The sequence below is a fragment of the Bufo gargarizans genome, chromosome 4, assembly GCF_014858855.1.
Source record: "Bufo gargarizans isolate SCDJY-AF-19 chromosome 4, ASM1485885v1, whole genome shotgun sequence".
NCBI classification, from domain to species: domain Eukaryota; kingdom Metazoa; phylum Chordata; class Amphibia; order Anura; family Bufonidae; genus Bufo; species Bufo gargarizans.
In genome coordinates, this window is record NC_058083.1 from 47,817,393 (window position 1) to 47,836,370 (window position 18,978).

The window sequence follows — 18,978 nt, forward strand, 5'->3', positions numbered from 1 at the left end:
GTGTTGTAATGCCCGAAGCAGACAGCAGACTTACTTTAATTAATAGCGGAGAACATCTGTTTAATTCTATATCCGACCGCACCGCTAATTATGTTTCCATTTCCTAGGGTGTCGCTGAAGCAGAACTAGAGAAAAATGTGGAAAGAACATTAAAAATATTTTTCCGTGGTCCAGGTGAAAAGGTAAATTCTCCTCCATAGTAACATCTGTCCACCTCTGAACAATGTGTGCAATTATCTTATACTGATCCTGATTTACATCCATGATCCAGAGCTGCACTCTGGTGGATGACCTACTGTGTACATACATTACATTTCATATTTCTGTACTAATCCTCATTTACATCCTGTAGATCTTTTATTTATATGAATTATGAAACATTACAAAATTAACTGAATAACAATGTTAAAAGAACCAACATAACACATTATCTAATGAAAAGTTAGATGCTTAATGCATGAAATAAACAGCGGGTTCTATATACAGTATACAATATATAAAATCAACTGGTCCAGCCCCTTCCTTTCCCCTCCCTACATTTGCTCATTTACATCCTGTATTATACTCCAGAGCTGCACTCACTATTCTGCTGGTGGAGTCACTGTGTACATACATTACTTATCCTGTACTGTTCCTGAGTTACATCTTGTATTATACTCCAGAGCTGCACTCACTATTCTGCTGGTGCAGTCACCGTGTACATACATTACATTACTTATCCTGTACTGATCCTGAATTAATGCCTGTATTATACTGCAGAGCTGCACTTACTATTCTGCTGGTGGAGTCACTGTGTACATACATTACATTACTTATCCTGTACTGATCCTGAGTTACATCCTGCATTATACTCCAGAGCTGCACTCACTATTCTGCTGATGGAGTCACTGTGTACATACATTACATTACTTATCCTGTACTGATCCTGAGTTACATCCTGTATTTATACTCCAGAGCTGCACTCACTATTCTGCTGGTGCAGTCACTGTGTACATACATTACATTACTTATCCTGTACTGATCCTGAGTTACATCCTGTATTATACTCCAGAGCTGCACTCACTATTCTGCTGGTGGAGTCACTGTGTACATACATTACATTACTTATCCTGTACTGATCCTGAGTTACATCCTGTATTATACTGCAGAGCTGCACTCACTATTCTGCTGGTGCAGTCACTGTGTACATACATTACATTACTTATCCTGTACTGATCCTGAGTTACATCCTGTATTTATACTCCAGAGCTGCACTCACTATTCTGCTGGTGCAGTCACTGTGTACATACATTACATTACTTATCCTGTACTAATCCTGAGTTACATCCTGTATTATACTCCAGAGCTGCACTCACTATTCTGCTGGTGGAGTCACTTTGTATATAAGCTGTTTCAAAACAATGCCACTAAACATAATTAGTCGGTTCCAATAAACACCTGGTGATGACACACGGGGATCATCCTCTCCTCAGCCTTGTTTTACATGATGAAAAAGTGAAATAACCCTGGACTTATGTGTGAAATGTTCAGTGTGAAAATCTCCGATCTCTCCAATTCCCGACTTCCACCCTGGAAAATAGCGACACCAGATCCGGCCTCATCAATAGTTCATCTGTGTTACAGAATACGCTGGAAATGATACCGTCTCATTGTAGACACTGCTTATATATACCCTATACCGGGGTGGTCATACACTCAGAGGGGTCTTCTTATGTAATGTATGTGGCGGTCAGTACAATCCGGGGGCTGCTAAGTATTGTCAGTTCATAGGCTGATGCCATGATTGACAGCTGACAGACTTAATCTGGTGAGAGGAGCGGAGCAGCGGTGCGACATAAGCCCCCCCCCCCCCCCCCCCCCCCCCGCCCCCCCGTCACCTCATGTTTCCAGCGCCAAGCTCTGATATCTGAGGTGTTTCTGACACGGTCGGGTCAGACGGCAATTATGAGCAGGAGTTACATAGATTAGTATTAACCAGAGCGGGACTAAACTCTTTCCTTTCCCTCTGTAAATAATTGATGGATTTCTAAATTGGTTAGAGGTCAGGTTTACAGCAGGTCTGTGGTGTCTTCTTTTGTCAGATTATCTGTTTCCGGGAAAGCTGGGTGATCACTAAAGTAATGTTCATTACAGCTCTGGCATTTACCCAGACTCCAGAATGCAAAAAAAAACTCCTATTTGGACCTCAAAGCCAGAGTGTTACAGAGTGTTTTGGTTTTAGTCTTGGGTTAACTCTCTGTAAAGAGTTTAGGCCCCAGGCACGCGACCGTAATCGTTTTCTGGATCAGCAGAATACAAGTGCTGTCCGCATTTTATTTGAAGACGCGTCGTTTTCTCTTGGTCCGTGGTCTGCATTCTGTATTTTTGCAGAACGGACATACGCATGTGGGAAGCGCACAGATCATCAGCGTTTTTCAAAAGGATAGAACATATTCTATACTTGGGCACACAACGTCGACCACGGACTCTTTGAAGTCAATGGGTCAGTAAATAAATGCGGATGCAGCATGGACTGTATCTGTATTTTGCGGACCGCATGGTGTGCATTACGCCTATTCAGGATCTTGATATTGGTGAGCTGTCCTTAGGATGGATCTTAAGTATCAGATCAGTGAATGGGAGCTGGACTGCAGTAACCTGGCTCGGCCACTACTCGGTGTGTGGCGCTGTCGGATTTTGGCTTTCTACACTGTCTTACTTCTGGTGGCTGTGCCTCCTGCTAGCGGCTGATTGTTGGTGGAGTCATCCCCCACCGATCTAATATTAGGATAGCTCATCAATATGAAACCCTTGTGCAGGATTTTTTTAATGCCCCTTCCCCCTTCCCCAGCAGGACCTGTGAGGAGAGCCATACTTACCTGCTGTGTGGCAGTAAACTTCCTGCTCAGACAGGGTCACATGTACTGCTGCAGCCAACGACTGGCTTCACCAGGGACGTATTCTCAAGAGGCACATGGCCCAGCAATCACGTGTCACCCGAGGACTTGTCACCACTGAGGCCAGCATATGGTGCAGTTCACACTTAATTTTTTCATCCCAGCATTCTTGTACATTTTCCATCCAAGACTTCTAGATTGGAAAGAAAAGAATGCGTGCAGACGTCATATGGAAGTCCAGATACAGCCGTGTGTCACTGACATAAATCATGAGGTTTTAGAGGAGTCTGGCTGCAGCTTGTTCCAAACTCCCCATTGGAAACACATGAGGGATGTATTGGTTACCTTCCGTCTTGCCCCTCATCTGACCCCTTCCCCACTGATAAATTCCCCCACCCAGTGTTCGGTCTCCCTTTAACACCAGGTTGGAATGAATCGGCCACAGCAGCCGTTTTATTAACATAAAAACATCTAAACTATGAACACTTTTAAATAATAATTTCCTCCGAGGGGAGGTCCTTGAAGCCCCAAACAACTGAAATCACCCCACCAGGGAGACCCATCTTGCCTCCAGCCGTTGCTCACCAGCACGGAAGCACCACTGAATGGCCCCTTTTAATTCCGCCAGCCCTAACCATGGAGCCCTCCCATCATCCTCCCCTGTGAATATAACCAACTTCAAGGACCTCCCCCCCGCCCCAGCCGCCGTGACAAATGACACCTCCCTTATCCTCCCCCCATACTCTACCAACCCGCAACCCCCTTTTTAACCAGACCTCTTATAACCTACCAACAACTTAATCCTGCCAAAACAAAAAATGAGGGAAAGTGGGTGGGAGCTCTTTTCAAAGATACCTAAAATGGCCCCTTTCTCCTGGCCTTAACTATTTAACCCCTTACCCACTCCCCCTAAATTCAAAACGACCAATCCCTGCTTCCCAGAGTTTCCTTAAACCCACCCCTCTAACCACCTAGCCTATCCCTGAACCAAACCCCCCCCCCCCCTTCCCGTCATGGTGGCTTCCCCTAAAATCTCTGCCCCCCCAGTCCGGCCATAACTTGTGGGCTGCACTGTGCATGTATGGGGTGAGGGTGTGATCCATGAAGGATGAATGCTGCTGCAGGGTGACATTACACAATGATGGTTACATAAGTTGTGTCTAATACACAGACCGCTGTGACATACAGGGCCGGTGCAAGGATTTTTGCCAACACAAGAGAAGCTATATTTTGGCCCCCCCCATGTCAGCCATAATGCCCCCCCCCCCCCCATTTCAGCCAGTCAGCCATCATCCCCCCCCCATGTCGGCCATCATGCCCCCCCCCCATGTCGGCCATCATGCCCCCCCCCCATGTCGGCCATCATGCCCCCCCCATGTCGGCCCTCATGCCCCCCCCCCATGTCGGCCCTCATGCCCCCCCCCCATGTCGGCCATCATGCCCCCCCCCCATGTCGGCCATCATGCCCCCCCCCCCATGTCAGCCCTCATGCCCCCCCCCCCATGTCAGCCCTCATGCCCCCCCCCCCATGTCAGCCCTCATGCCCCCCCCCCCATGTCAGCCCTCATGCCCCCCCCCATGTCAGCCCTCATGCCCCCCCCCATGTCAGCCCTCATGCCCCCCCCCCCATGTCAGCCATCAGCGCAAATAAAATTACTTTGCTCCCCTGCTCCTGGACGCCGCCGCTCCTTACCACCAGCGCTCTCTCTCTTCTTCCTGGTTCTTGGCTATCAGCTGTCACATGGTGCGCAGCCCTTTACAGCAGACAGCCGAGTGGAGGACCAGGAAGCGGTGAGTACAGATCCTTCACCACTTCCCGGTCCTCCTGTACTATTGAAGCGCTTCATTAGTATTCACCCCATAAGACCCAGGGGCGAAAAATACAGGGTATTTAAAAATAAAATAAAAGTTTCATTTTTTCCGTCTCTGCGCCCTAAGGCAGCCGCTTGGTCTTCCTTATTATAGCAACGGCCCTGGTGACATATCCATTTGCCCAGCGTCACTCTAAGTGAGATCGTATAATATTCTCCATCATCCCTGTCCCTGCTGACCGCACCTGCTTTACACACCGTCAGTCCTTTATTTGGGCTTGAGTTTCTGCCTAGCCTATAAGATTTATGGACTCTGCTTCTTTCTTCTTCCAAAACATTGAACAGGGATAACCTTAATATATATATTTTTTTTTTTTGTCTTTTTATTTTTTATTATAGGACAAACTTCCATCTTTCGTTAGTACTGGCGGAGTATGTAAGAGAGGTAATTATCTCTTCTTCCATTATCTGAACCTATCTCCCAGAGTTTGTTCTCACGTACTGGATACTACAAATTGGAAAGCTTTTATACAATGGATGGAATTTTTTAGCCTGGACTACGACTTTAGACTCAGTCTAGTGGCGGTGGGTCAGGACTCACTTAGTAGACTAGATGGACTAATCAGTCTTTCCGTACTATTCTATATTTTAGCAGTGAAGATGTTATTTCCATGCTAAAATACGCTGATATTGGGTCTATTTCGGATGCAGATAGCAGCGCAACGATCTGCGACTTCACCCCTCTCACGCCAGGTCTAAAATTGTGGGTTGGACAGAGAAAGGGATAGGCCGGCAGGCCCGTCTCATTTACTATTTTCTACGCCTGTTTCAGCTGTAGAAAAAGATCTAAGGGCTCATGCACACAGCCTTTGTTCTGCTATGCCCGTATTGCGTTCTGCAAACAGTGGGTCCGCAGTATGCGGGCACCGGCCGCGTGCACACCACATCAACTTGAATGGGTCTGCAATTCGGAAAGGTCGGTGCGGAATGGTGGCATGAAACACTATGGAGTGCTTTTGTGGGGTTTCTGTCCGTGCCTCCGCACCGCTAAAAAATAGAACATGTTCTATTTTTTTGCGCTGCGGATGGATCACGGACCCATTCAAGTTGAATGTGTCTGGATCCTTTTGCGGAATCCGCACGGATAGTGCCCGTGCCTTTGGGAACGTGATTTGAACAATGGCCGTGTGAATGAGCCCTAAATGTAGGATGCGCCAAAGTTATGGACAGACCTTTGCCTCTTCATAACTTCGGCGGATCCTCTGCCAGCTTAGGGCTTTATTAAGACCGGTGTTTTAGACCATCAAATAGCGGCACAAGTGGATCATTAAGTGAGTGGCGTTGCATATAGAATGGAGGCAGCTGAGCGCGTAGTGGGATCCTTTCATCATGAGGGGCTGTTATTTAGAAGGCATTGCACACGTTAGGACTTATGGGCACTTTTGTCTATAACTAGAGATGAGCGAATTTCATATAAATTAGTTCACGCTTCGTTTGGTGGTGAAAGCAGAATTGCGTTATGGATTCAGTTACCTCGGACCATGACGCAATTCTATGACTGAATGCCTTTAGAGGCGATCCGTTATTCATTCCGTCATAATAGAAGTCTATGGGCTGCAGATCCGTCCCATTTCCGTTATGCAGGAGAGGACTTCCCTGCATAACGGAGACGGCACGGATCCGTTATGCAGCCCATAGACTTCTATTATGACGGAATGAATAATGGATCGCCTCTAAAGGCATTCAGTCATAGAATTGCGTCATGGTCTGTGGTAACTGAATCCATAACGCAATTCTGCCTTTACCAACAAACGAAGCGTGAACGAATTTATATGAAATTCGCTCACCTCTATCACATTAAGGCTATAATACTCCACCATGCTCGCTGAATTTTATTTCAGACTTTTTTTTTTTTTTTTTTTTTTTTTTTTTTTGCCCATCGCATGTCAAGCCTAATCAGAATTAGCTTCGATATCTAGAGACCTTCCTGTATCTGAATCCCAACATGTGAGCCAAGAAGTGTGGATACCAAGTGGAGAATATGTGCAATGACGTGAAATGTTTTAGCGACATATGCTGTGCTGGAGCTTGGATGCCAGTTTACCAACCCACCAATTATTTTGGTGCTTTACGCTCCCTTTTGCATCTCGTAAATGAGAAATCCCCATTGATGACCTCAGTTCTCATGACCTCCTCAAGATTTACAGATTTTGAGTGTTTTTTTTTAGTCTGTTTTGATCCAGTTTTGCCTAAAAGTACAATTAAGGGGGCATTCTCACCTGGGACATTGGATATGCCATCAAGATTAGGTGCGGGGCCTATGTCTGGGGCCTGCTCCTGTTTCCACAACAGGACCCTCAAAGTGAAGAAGGAGAGTGCACAGTGCATGTGTGGCCGCCCTCCGTTCATAGCTGTGGGAATGCCAAAAATAGCCAAGCATCAGTCCCATAGTAGTGAATGGAGAGGAGGCCGTGCTTGTGCTGTGTGCGTTCCATTCACCGCTGTGAGATTTCCGAAAATAGCTGAGAGTGCTTACTCTTTCCATCTGTCCTATAATGGTGAATGGAGAGGTGGCCACACAAGCATGGTGCACTCCTCTTCACGGTGCTCTCGCTTACCTGGCTAGCTTGGAACTCCTATGGCAATTGTGCGCTGTCCTTCACTTTGGGGGCCCCCATTCTCTAAATTCCGGAGATAGGACCCTCACCTTTCTGACATCCAAGTGATATACCATCAATGTCGCAGATGGGCCAACGCCTTTCAAACTGAGAAATATGTAAATAAATCTTCTCTGTGACACAGCCATGTTCGCCCTCCTCTTCCTCACTGTCCTGGGTCTGGCTGTAAAGCAGCTGACTGCAGCAGGAACCTCTCCCTTCTGCTTTGTCTGGACGTGTCTCTTCTCCCCCTCTGCCAATGCCCATTTGATAATGGAATGGATGAGCATGGCGTTTCTGGCAGAAAATGCTACAGACCAAGAAACAGTGAGGGCGAGATTACCCCCTATTAGCTTTTTGCTTATATAATTTATTTCTAAGTGTGTGTTCACACGAGTCTCATTTCTTTGGTGGTTTTTACACATGTGGCAGGTTTATTTGGGGAATGATCACAGGCGGCCTCCTGTTCACTCCATTCACTGGCCAACCGGTTGTACTGTTAGCCGCTCGTCAGTCCCAGTGCCCTGACATCGCTGTGTTTTACAGGTGGTCTGTTTGTCGGCCTGCCGGAAGAAATCCCTCAAAGCAAAATAATTAGTAAAGCTGAGCTGGAGTTTTACGTCTCGCAGTTTAAGAAGACTGGTTTCCGGTAGGTCTGCATCTTAGCATGTATGGTAAGGCTGCTTTTACCTGGGAACATAATTAGCCATGATGAGCGGCAATCAGGCATATGGCAAGTTGATTGGCACTCATTGAAAGGAGCTTTTAGACAGGTGATTGACAGCGGTGATTCACCAGCGTAAATGATTGTGCACAGCTTCCGTTCTGTTATTGTCGACAGCACGTCCTCTGTGTACATAAGATGTGCTGCTGACAAACTATCGTTTTTACTTTTGTTTAAAAGATATGATGGGTTAATAAGTCGGCGTTTGCTAATTTGTCGGCTTATCAAAGGCTCTTGTACACGGGGCAATGATCGAGAGCAAACTTTCCATAGAAGCGGCCCGTATCAAAGGCCCTTTAAGGGGTTGTCCGGGATTTAAATATTGCTGACCTATACTCAGGATAGGTCACCAATATCTTAGCGGTGGATGTGTGATCCCCATCATAACTGCTGATCAGCTGAGTGAAGATGCAGCCTCTTCATAAAACAGCGCCGTATATTGTATACTGGCTGTGCTTGGTACTACAGCTCAGATCCAAACACTTGAATGGGACTGAGCTGCAGGAAGGCAATGTGAATGAAGGATGGGACATCACAGGTCCATGAAGAGGCCGTGGCACTCACCTGTCATGGCCTCATCAAACTTCTGCTCGGTTGGGGTGTCCAGAGTCGAACTTCTATTGATTGGATGTTAATGATAGGTGATCAGTATTTAAATCTCACCAGCCATACAGTTTAGTTTGCCCGCATCTATGGTAACTGTCCTGACCCTCCCTATACACATAAATGCTCAGCCAAGGGGAAGGGGGATTAAGCCACTGCCAGACTAGGGTTATCTCGCCCTGGGGAACTAATAGAATGGGCCTGTTGTAATCCAACTGCCTGATTCTTACCTCCCTGACATTTGCCATTGGAGGGGGAGAGTCAGGGGCCCCAATCACATTGTATGGTTGTCTGTTTTGGCTGTCATACATGTGATGTATATGGCCAGGATCCTGTTACCTGAAAGCTGATGGAGGAGGAGGCATCTGCAGTGATGCAGACAGGTGTAGCTTGCTGGATGATGAAGCGGAGGTCAGCTACAGGATATCGGGTCAGAAATCGCAGCACAGAAGCAAGGTCATCAGTCCTGCTCGTAGAATAGAAAGAGGGGAAATGGGTAGTATCAGAGCCAGGACACCGGACAGGAGCTTAGAATTTGCAGCAGTTCTAACCCCCAACCTTTACAAAGATTTTGCATACCAACTTTCTGAAATTACGGAATTACCTGACATATTTGTGATGAAAATCCACCTTCTTTGCCCTGCAGGGGTCCATTAAACTGGTACAGAAACATGGACCGGAGCTGGGAGTGGGCAGTCAAGGCTCACAACTGGAAGGTAAGGTCACTCGTTGGTAATGCGATTTACCATACATACAAGAAGGCGATGAATAAATGTGCACCTTGGTTCTGCTCCGGTCAGAAGGCAGTATATACAGTATATATTGTATTGTGTCCCTTTTTAAAGGGCACTGCTCATCATTGTGCACTTCATGACCTGGAATAGGACATAGCAAATATTAAGGAGCTGAGATGTGCGAGGAGTTGGATCTGGCCAGATTCTGGACGCCGTACACTCACAGATGTTACACACACCAGGAGGATTGGTTTGGCAACACGACTCCTTATATGATTATTAATTCAAGCCTTGTATATAATTATGTGGGATGTTGTCCAGATCTCGGAGCTCCCCAGGTGAGGTTCGCACGTCCCAGATACCTCGTAATGCAGATATATTAATCTTCACAGACGTGTGTGGACAGTAGTGATGTACTGCAGACACCTGCTGCTTCCCCATCTCTCATAACAGGATAATGTGCCAGTTTTATGAGGGGAATTTATTTTTTTACCATGCATAGCAAATCCTGACACCCCCTTCCTCCCCTTTTCCTAACAGTGTAAATCTGCTGAATTATATGCTGGATATTGTAAAAGGCTAAATTCCCCGGAGTGCAAAAAAAATCTATGCAGATGTTTCTAGGAAAGTGATGACCAACATGACTGCTACTACTAGAAGTCTCTATTATTTTTTGCCTCTGAAAATTAGCTTTGCTGACATATTGGCTACATTTACAAAGACCTGCGTTTCTTACAGTAATTTGCTTTGTGTTAAAAGATGCACGCAATTTTGCACTTCAGACTCTGAGTATACTTTAAGTCAGAAAATTAGTTTTACCAAGATTTCTGACATTTTAATTTTCCCTTAAAGGGATTGTCCATGTTTCAGTAGGCAAATTGCAGAGACCCTGTTAAAATAAAAAGAGGCAGTGGTGCTCTGGTCAGAGCTGTGGACTCCTCACTGCTTACCAAGCACAGGACCATGCTTTGTATAGTGGTTGTGCTTGGTATTGCAACCCAGGCCTACTCACTCGAGTGGGTCTAAGCTGCACGTACGCCATGACACCAATATTGGTGACCTCACTCGCCTTGGAAGAGGCTGGAGTGCTGCAGCCTCTTCAAACAGCTGATGGGCGGGGCTGGTTAGAGTTGCACCACCGCTAATCTGAAATTGATGATCTAGCCTATCAAAATCTCAGACAACACCTTTAATCCCACCTTCTGGAGCCTCTGTCAGTCCAGCACCACTCTCCTGGTTGCAGCCATGATATCATGTTTGGCTGCATTGATGACATCCCATATACTACTGAAGCCAGTCACTGGCCTCAGCGGTATTCATCACTTGACTATAAGCTGCATATTGAATGCGAGCCATTGTCTATAACAGGGCAGGATGAGAAGCATACATAGAAGACAATGGAGGCTGAAATGGTAAGAACACCCATATTTAAAGCGACCCTCCAAACTCCGCCTTTCTAGGCCTCACTCATCTCTGTACACGTGTGAAGATTACCTGATAATCTTCTTTTCATCACGGGTGGTTCAGTAATCTGCACTTTATAACCATCTCGCACTAACTTCCTTCTGAATCAGTGATAGACTTGTGGTTATACACAGCAGCCAATCAGAGGAAGCGGAGCTGCAGGGGGAGGGACAGAGCAGCACCAATGATGAGACGGGAGAAGTGTCTCCGACTACCTCAGACCACCTGTAGGCACTGTAGCTGAAGTGTAGTCACAGCTCACAGTATAGTCGGGCAGAGCCATGGAGCTAACTTCACATAGGTGCGGGAAAAGAATGGAGAGTTGACGGCACATACACCTGGTTCTCTCCATCGACTTGTATGAGAGTCAAAGAAATAACTGGAAAATCAGTTTACTGTCTGTACAGCCCTCAATAACGCTTGTGCCGATCGGCTTTCACAAAGCAAATTTTTTTTTTCTTTCCTTTTTAGATATTAGTTCCAGCTTTGATGGTGACGGCAGAGAAGGATGTAGTGTTGCTTCCAGTGATGACCACCGGCATGGAGCAGAGGGTGAGTGCACCGCAGATGTTGTCGACTCGTCTAAGGTTATCATAAGATAACTTAAGAAATACATTTTGGTCAATCTGTATATATATATTCTATATGATCTCGATACTTGCCACAGATCCCGTGTGTTCTGATCCAGATCACTGATGCATAATGTACAGAGCCTCAAGAAACATTGCTATGAATATTTCCATAATATGGTAGATGGTGGAACATGACAAAATTATTTTCTCTGTTTCATTTGACTGTACTATAGGGTCCCATACACCCCACAGGTGCTGACTGTACAATATAGAGCTTGTAAAGCTCTTATAGAGTAACTGTACTTTAACACAACTTTATATACATCAATAGTACAAGTGACCACAAGAAACTTTGTAATATGTTTTACCAGTGAGATATCTAGTTCTCATGTTATCTGCTGTTTCTCTCTTTAACTCTCCCTTTCCCTTCTTATTGCTTTTCACTTTGAATTATGCCTTGCAACTCACCATCTCCACAGGAGGTTCATATTACACATATCAATGCAAGTCTACGGAGAGGGGAGTGGGGGAGCAGTGAGCATCAGCCAAACTAAGATGGGACTCAAAATAAAACACTAAAGAGACTGCATAGCTACTTAGGAGATTTATATCTCAGTACAAGTGCTAAATGAACAACCAATAAAGGTCAACACCTCTGTTATGATCCTGAGGATGCTTCTGAGTGAGTAAGAGAAGATTAGGAAGCAGATTCTCCTCTTCTTTCTGTGTGTGCAGTGGATGGCAGCTAGTCTCCACCCACCATGTCTGAGAGATCTGCAAACTAGATCTTCAGCAAGTACAGAGGAAAACCGCTGAAAAATGCAAGTCATACACTGGCCAGAAATAGTGTTATTCCTCATGTGTGCACACTTTACTATTGATTAATACAAAGTCTGTAGAAAGGTTAGGTATGCTTTAAGTATAACGAGTCTAGTACTACTCATCATGTAGTATGCATGTGACAAAACTAACCTCTGCATCTAACAATGTGTATTATAGATTCCAAATCTGACAAGAGGACATATTGAAAACTGTGGACACTGGACTCAGATGGAGAAGTACGTGACATATTCCTAAGGGGAACTGACCCCGTAAAACATAAAGGCATTGATTACAGTTAATACAATGAATGGGATAGTAAAACTACATGCAAATACTATAGTAGTTATATTCTTGTACATAGGAGGCAGTATTATAGTAGTTATATTCTTGTACATAGGAGCAGTATTATAGTAGTTATATTCTTGTACAAAGAAGCAGTATTATAGTAGTTATATTCTTGGACATAGGAGGCAGTATTATAGTAGTTATATTCTTGTACATAGGAGCAGTATTATAGTAGTAATATTCTTGTACATAGGAGGCAGTATTATAGTAGTTATATTCTTGTACATAGGAGGCAGTATTATAGTAGTTATATTCTTGTACATAGGAGGCAGTATTATAGTAGTTATATTCTTGTACATAGGAGCAGTATTATAGTAGTTATATTCCTGTACATAGGAGCAGTATTATAGTAGTTATATTCTTGTACATAGGAGCAGTATTATAGTAGTTATAGTCTTGCACATAGGAGCAGTATTATAGTAACTTCTTTAGCAGTGTATTCAGAGACATACTGTCACCCAGCACTGGTGACATTTCCACAGGATTAGTTTAGGTCTATAGAAGATGGGATCTTGACAAGTTTGGCTGATAAGAAACATTTTCATTATTCCTCATCCCAGGTGCTGTCACCCATCTTTGAGCCCTTGTAACATTGCAGTGTGACATTCACTTAACCTACTGTCTCAGGTTACATACGGGTTTGTCATGTTACCTGCTGACAGATTGCTTCTTTTTCTGAGAATGATGGCAGTGTTTAGATTTTCGGGCAAGACTTCCATAGTGCGATCCAATCCAAGATGAAGCACATGTGCAAAAGAGAAACATTCTAGAACCAGTAACATATACTGTGTCTTCATAAAGATTTAGTTCTATGGAGTGATATTGGGATAAAATAAGGAAGCAAGAATTGACTCTTGTTAAAGGGGGTCTGTCAGGGGACCCCCTACATTTATTTATTTAATTTTTTTTTTATTTAGGGCATCCTATGCTGTGTTTCAGGGTTCAGCAACGTCCGGCGCTCCAGCTGTTGGGAATCTGCAAGTTCCAGCATGCTCCACTTATTCCTGTGGGAGTTCCCAGTACAGCTGAGCGAGTATACATGCTGGGAATCATAGTTTCAGCACAGCTGGAGTGACTGAGGTTGCTGATTTCTATATATAATGGTTCCTATGGATTTTGTCCTCCTGTGCTGTTTCCTTACACATTTCTACTTAACGAGGTTGTGGCATGGAAAATATTCTACATATTACAAACCAGCACCTGGCTCTGAATACTTTTCTACTCGCATGCAATTAAAGATTTATTATAGCCACTGAGCTATTCATTGACATGTAGCTGTATAGCGCCACCTGCTGTTTGCTCTTCTACTTATTTCTTTATCCACCTCACCTCAATTTAAATATTCAAATGCCACTAGGAATATCTTATGTTACAAGTTGTGGCAGTAAAACTGGGTCTAAATTGCGCAAAACGACAAAAAAGGGTACAGCTACACGGTAGCATTTGTTGCGCGACATTTCATGTAATGTATTTCAATGGGGTCGCAATGCTGCATGCGTTCTGCTGCTGCTCTGCCGCAACAGTGCAGTATATGACGCGTCACATTGTGTCACCATTCAGGCACATTACATGAAATGCTGTCATGTAGCCCTAGCCTTACAGAGAGAAAACTGCAGCTGAAAGGACCCCCCCCCCAGCTGCAGAAAAAATGGTGCCCACCCTGCTTTGCCAACCTGAAAAAAATCTAACCGAGCAATGAATGTGGAGATCTCTGGATCCATGTGAGGTACAGGGCCGGTTCTAGCTTTATTAGAAATATATTTTCATGTACCACATGATGCCTGATTTTTCACTTCCATGAAAAAGGCCTCCAGAACACGATGTGTTCTGTAAATATAATGGGTATTGGAGCAAATGCAAATTATTTTCACTGTATGTGGTTTCTGCAGCGCCCATATAAGCCGCTGTGTGTTCAGATCTGAAATAAGCTGCTTTTTGCTCTCAAAGCAGGAAATCCCAGCGCATGCTGAAGCACTCATCAGTAGCAAATTACTGTACGTCCAGCCGGCCGCCTGTGAATCAAAGCTTGGCTCTTCTTGCCTCTGACCCTGGGAAATAAATATCTTCCTTCACAGTAGATAAGCTTTGGTAGCCTGCAAAAATGAGCTTTATAGTGGTGCATTTCCCAGAGAATTCCATAGAGATATGTCATGGCGGTAGAATGAGAGCGGAAGCCGCCCCTCAGCAGGAGCCCGGTGGGTGGACGGGGGCGTGACTGTTATCTGAGCTCCCACTGTAACAGCCAAGATCTGAGAAACCTTTATCTCCCTAAGGGCTCCTGCACACAAATGTATTTTTTTTTCCACATTTTCTGCAGGTTGGATGTGGACCTCCAGTGTGCTGTTTGCATGTGTACGTTCGTTCAATGACACCCGCAAAAAAAATAAACATGTCCTATTCTTGTCTGTATTATGGTCGAGGATAGGACTGTTCTATAGAGGGCCAGATATTCAGTTCCGCAAAAAGTGGACCGCAAAAATGGCTGTGTGTATGGGCCCTAAGTTGTATGACTTAGGGAGGGGCTGCTTGTATCAGTCCATCAGTACCCTGATCACAAGGAGTTGATGGGTGGTCATGGCAGCCAGGGACTAACAAAAAGGTGCTTAGGCGTGCTATAGCTATATGCCTTTTTACGATGCTTTGCTAAATTGAATGTACCAAGGCATGATGGAAACATTCAAACAATCACATTGGAAAGTCACCTTGTGGAAATAAAAAAAGTTAAAACAAGTTAACAGTACAAAAAGGAAAACAAGCACTGTACAACTTTTTGTCTGGCTGTAAACCGCCATTTATGCCATAACGGCTTGTAGTCAACGGGGATCCGGTGGTCCAGCATATGCCGGATATGGTGAACGATGTCAATCTGCTCCTCTGCTGGAACAGACGGCCAGAAATCACGATGGAGATGTGAATGTAGACTTTATACGTTGTCTCCACAATCATAACAATCAGTATAATAAAGTTAATACATTATTTAAACCACCTTGAAAAATTCTATATATATAGATGGTAAAATTGTGTTTTTTACCCCCCCCCCCAAGAAAAGTAAAGGTTAATCAATAACTGAAATAATCCATTTAAGAATATAATTTGTACCACAAAAACAAGCCTTCATACAGCTACATTGATAGGTCATTAATATCAGATTGGTGAGGGTCTGACACAGGAACCCCCACCGATCTGATATTTGAAGAGGCCGCAGTGTACACTGTATAGTGGCCGTGCTTGGTATTGCAGCCCAGGACCATTCACTCTATTAGGACTAAGCTTCACATAAGTCATGTGACCGATGAACATGATGTCACTGACTGAGGAAGATGTCACAGTGCTCACCAGACCGCCGCGCTCTCTTCTAGCAGCTGATCTGTGATGGTGCCAGGACTCAGACCCCCATCAATCTGATACTGATCACCTATTCTGAGGATTTCAAAGCTCTAATCCGTGCTTGACATTAATGACATATTGATAGAATAGGCCATACATTTCTGCAGGTCCCACCTGTGAGATCCACTCCTGTCCCAGGAAAGAGGCCCTTACTTGAATGAATAAACTCCAGTGTGGCTTTCTCCATTGCTGTGGACTTCTGAAAATAGCTGAGCGCTGGTTGTGCCAACAGTGAATGAAAAGGATGCCGAGCATGCGCAACATGGTCTCCATTCATGGAGGGGCTATGATCTTGAGATAGGAGCAGGTTGATATACCATAAATGACCGTATGGAACATATATGTCCCAAAAAATGCTGCTTTCAGAATGCAGTGAGACAAAAGCAAAAACATTCCAAACTCCAAAGCAGTCTTGGCCCATAGGAGGTTACTGCAGGATTTTATCTTGTTTACAAGCCTCCTAATATATGCATGGCGAGCTGAGAAATAGACGTACAACAGCACATCAAACCCATTACTACCAATCCTGTATACGTATAAAACCGGGATTCTGAGCAATAGAATAAGAGATTACTGTTTATTGGGGAGATGAAAGTTCATAATAACTCCATCTATAATTATGGTCTCGCAGCCGGCGCCGCCTCGTAACCATGTAGAAATAATGAGGCCATTACACCTGATATAACCGCCGCTTTTTTGGTGACATAAAACATCTTCATTTATATCATTTTATATGAAGGAGCCGTAATGTTTCTGCACAGAAGCTCCGACTCGTATTCCTCTGTTGTAAGAATACTTAATCCGCACCTCGCTCAGCAGGAGAACCAGCAGTCTCGTGTTTTTACTCCCCCCGACTGTATCTAATATATTGTAAAGCTGCAAGCGCTTTAAAGTTAATGTAGAACACTGATGCGATGATGTTAGGTTTTCATGGGGCTGCAGAACACCAGAGCAGGTAAGAAATGGTGTCGATGTGCAGACAGAAGGGCAAAATTGCCATTGTCACACATGTAGGACAGGTGTTGTTGATCAGTCAGGCAGTTTTCACCATGCTTAACTACTGACAGCACTGGAGGGATCAGGACAAACATATGTTTTGTGGATTTGCATTATAAGGAGTAGTGTGAACATGAAGTTTTATTCTGCTCCTCCAAGTGCTCTCTTCATTGAGCTGCTTTAAACCCCTTGCCATCTGTAACAACCGAAGAAAAGAAAAACCTTTCACTGACATATATTATATCAGTTCAAAATCAATCATCATTATTAATCCTAAGAATTACATGTCAAATCCTCATGAAAACCCATAGTCATACAAACCGTAGCGCTTCCACATCTATGTCAATAAATGGAGCTATAAATATGGAGCATAATGCGATGGGTTGTATATGGTAATCTCACATTCCTAGTTTATAACCATCAAATTGATTATATCTTAGTAATAATAACCAGTTTGGACACATACACATACATTTACAAACCAGTGTAGTGGCAAAATGGATGCATGATGTAGGTTTCATCATCGCGTCCTCTGGGGGGGGTCTAACCGCAATACACATCATCCACACTTTTAAACCCGTGCTGACCAATGAGACAGCGATCACTCAGAGGAGAAGGGAGGACTTGTAAGGCAACTCAATGCAGAGGGCCCTTGAGTGAAGCTTCGCCTCCTGGGCACTTGCAGGAGTAGAATCTGGCGACGTGTTGTCGGGCGACCTTTCTTATAGTGATGGTCAATGGTATCCACTGCGACATGCAACATACTGCATCACGACAGTCACAAAAAAATTCATCTGAGTTGGAATTTTGTACGACTGGCGTGTCGCAGTCTGTGCTCAAGACCATTGACTATTGTTACAAAAAAATTGCGTGATATTGGTGCTACATGAATGTCGCGCGACACGTCAAAGTGTAGTTATACTTTTTTGTCGCTGTGTAGACCCAGCCTAAAACTTCATATTCACACCACTCCTAATGACAAACTGCTCGATGACTAAAGCTCCATGTTTTTGTCCTGCCCTCCCCAGCCCCTGCCTAGTGCTGTGAGCAGTTTAGTATGGTCAAAGCTGCTGACCGACCCCCTTTAATATGGGGATCAGATAGAGCTGTCTGTTCGAAAATGTGCATGCTTCTAGGCCAGCCTTTCTGGAGATATCTGAGGGATCGGGTCAGTCTGAAGCTGCACACAGACATGAGATTAGTTCAGCCCTCTGCTATCATCCGGAGATCCTCGGGAACCTATGCCTTTGTGGCTGTCCATATTTCCAGGCAGAGAGAGATGTATGCATATGGTAGACACCTTTTGGCACCTTGTATCGAGGGGAGATCCACTAATCCTGTGTATCTTACCACTGCCTCCCTCTATGCAAGATGTCAAGGGACACTTGGATTGTCATGATGGATATGAGCACGGGTGGACATAGTGCCAGGGCAGCAGGTGAGGAATAGTTTCTCTCTGCCTTAGTAAATAAGGGAAGTCTTGCTGGATTATTTTTAGCTATGTATGATGACGGGTGGGCACACTGTGGAATGGGCAGGGTTTCCGGACTACAGTTGGGGTCTTTGTTGTACCCTCTAGGGATTTTACTAGGAATCGGCAATTAATAACTGGTAAGGGGGATCGATTGATGTGTAGTGCAGGTGGTCAGTGCGTGGTATGTATCCTATGTTTGGGTGGTGTGAGTGGCACTTGTGCATCACGTGTTCTGTGTGTGATTGGTGCGGCATGCGTGACGTACTTCACAAAGTATGAAGAAATGACCAAGGTGAGGCCTTTGCAAGTGCCCTGTTGGGGCTTCACGGTGTTCAGAATGGATATGTGAACTGCTAACTGCACATCCCTTTTACATTTCCCTTTTTGCAGTATTAATATGATTTAATTGGAAATGCCTTCAAATAATAGTCACTATACAGATCCCCCTGAAATCTCAGGCCCTGGACCCCGCTGACACAGAGCTCTTATGTTCATAGTCCATGTTCTCTCTCT

The 18,978-nt window shown here is 44.6% G+C and overlaps 1 protein-coding gene across 1 annotated transcript in view; it reads left to right on the forward strand.

Moving 5' to 3' along the window:
- EPHX2 (epoxide hydrolase 2) overlaps positions 1-18,978 on the forward strand; it is an 80,228-nt gene that overhangs the window by 49,122 nt on the left and 12,128 nt on the right. The window contains exons 13-18 of the mRNA XM_044289494.1: positions 108-182; positions 5,087-5,132; positions 7,891-7,993; positions 9,318-9,387; positions 11,341-11,421; positions 12,441-12,499. Of these exons, the coding sequence (XP_044145429.1) occupies positions 108-182; positions 5,087-5,132; positions 7,891-7,993; positions 9,318-9,387; positions 11,341-11,421; positions 12,441-12,499 (434 nt within the window). The remainder of the gene's footprint in view (positions 1-107; positions 183-5,086; positions 5,133-7,890; positions 7,994-9,317; positions 9,388-11,340; positions 11,422-12,440; positions 12,500-18,978) is intronic.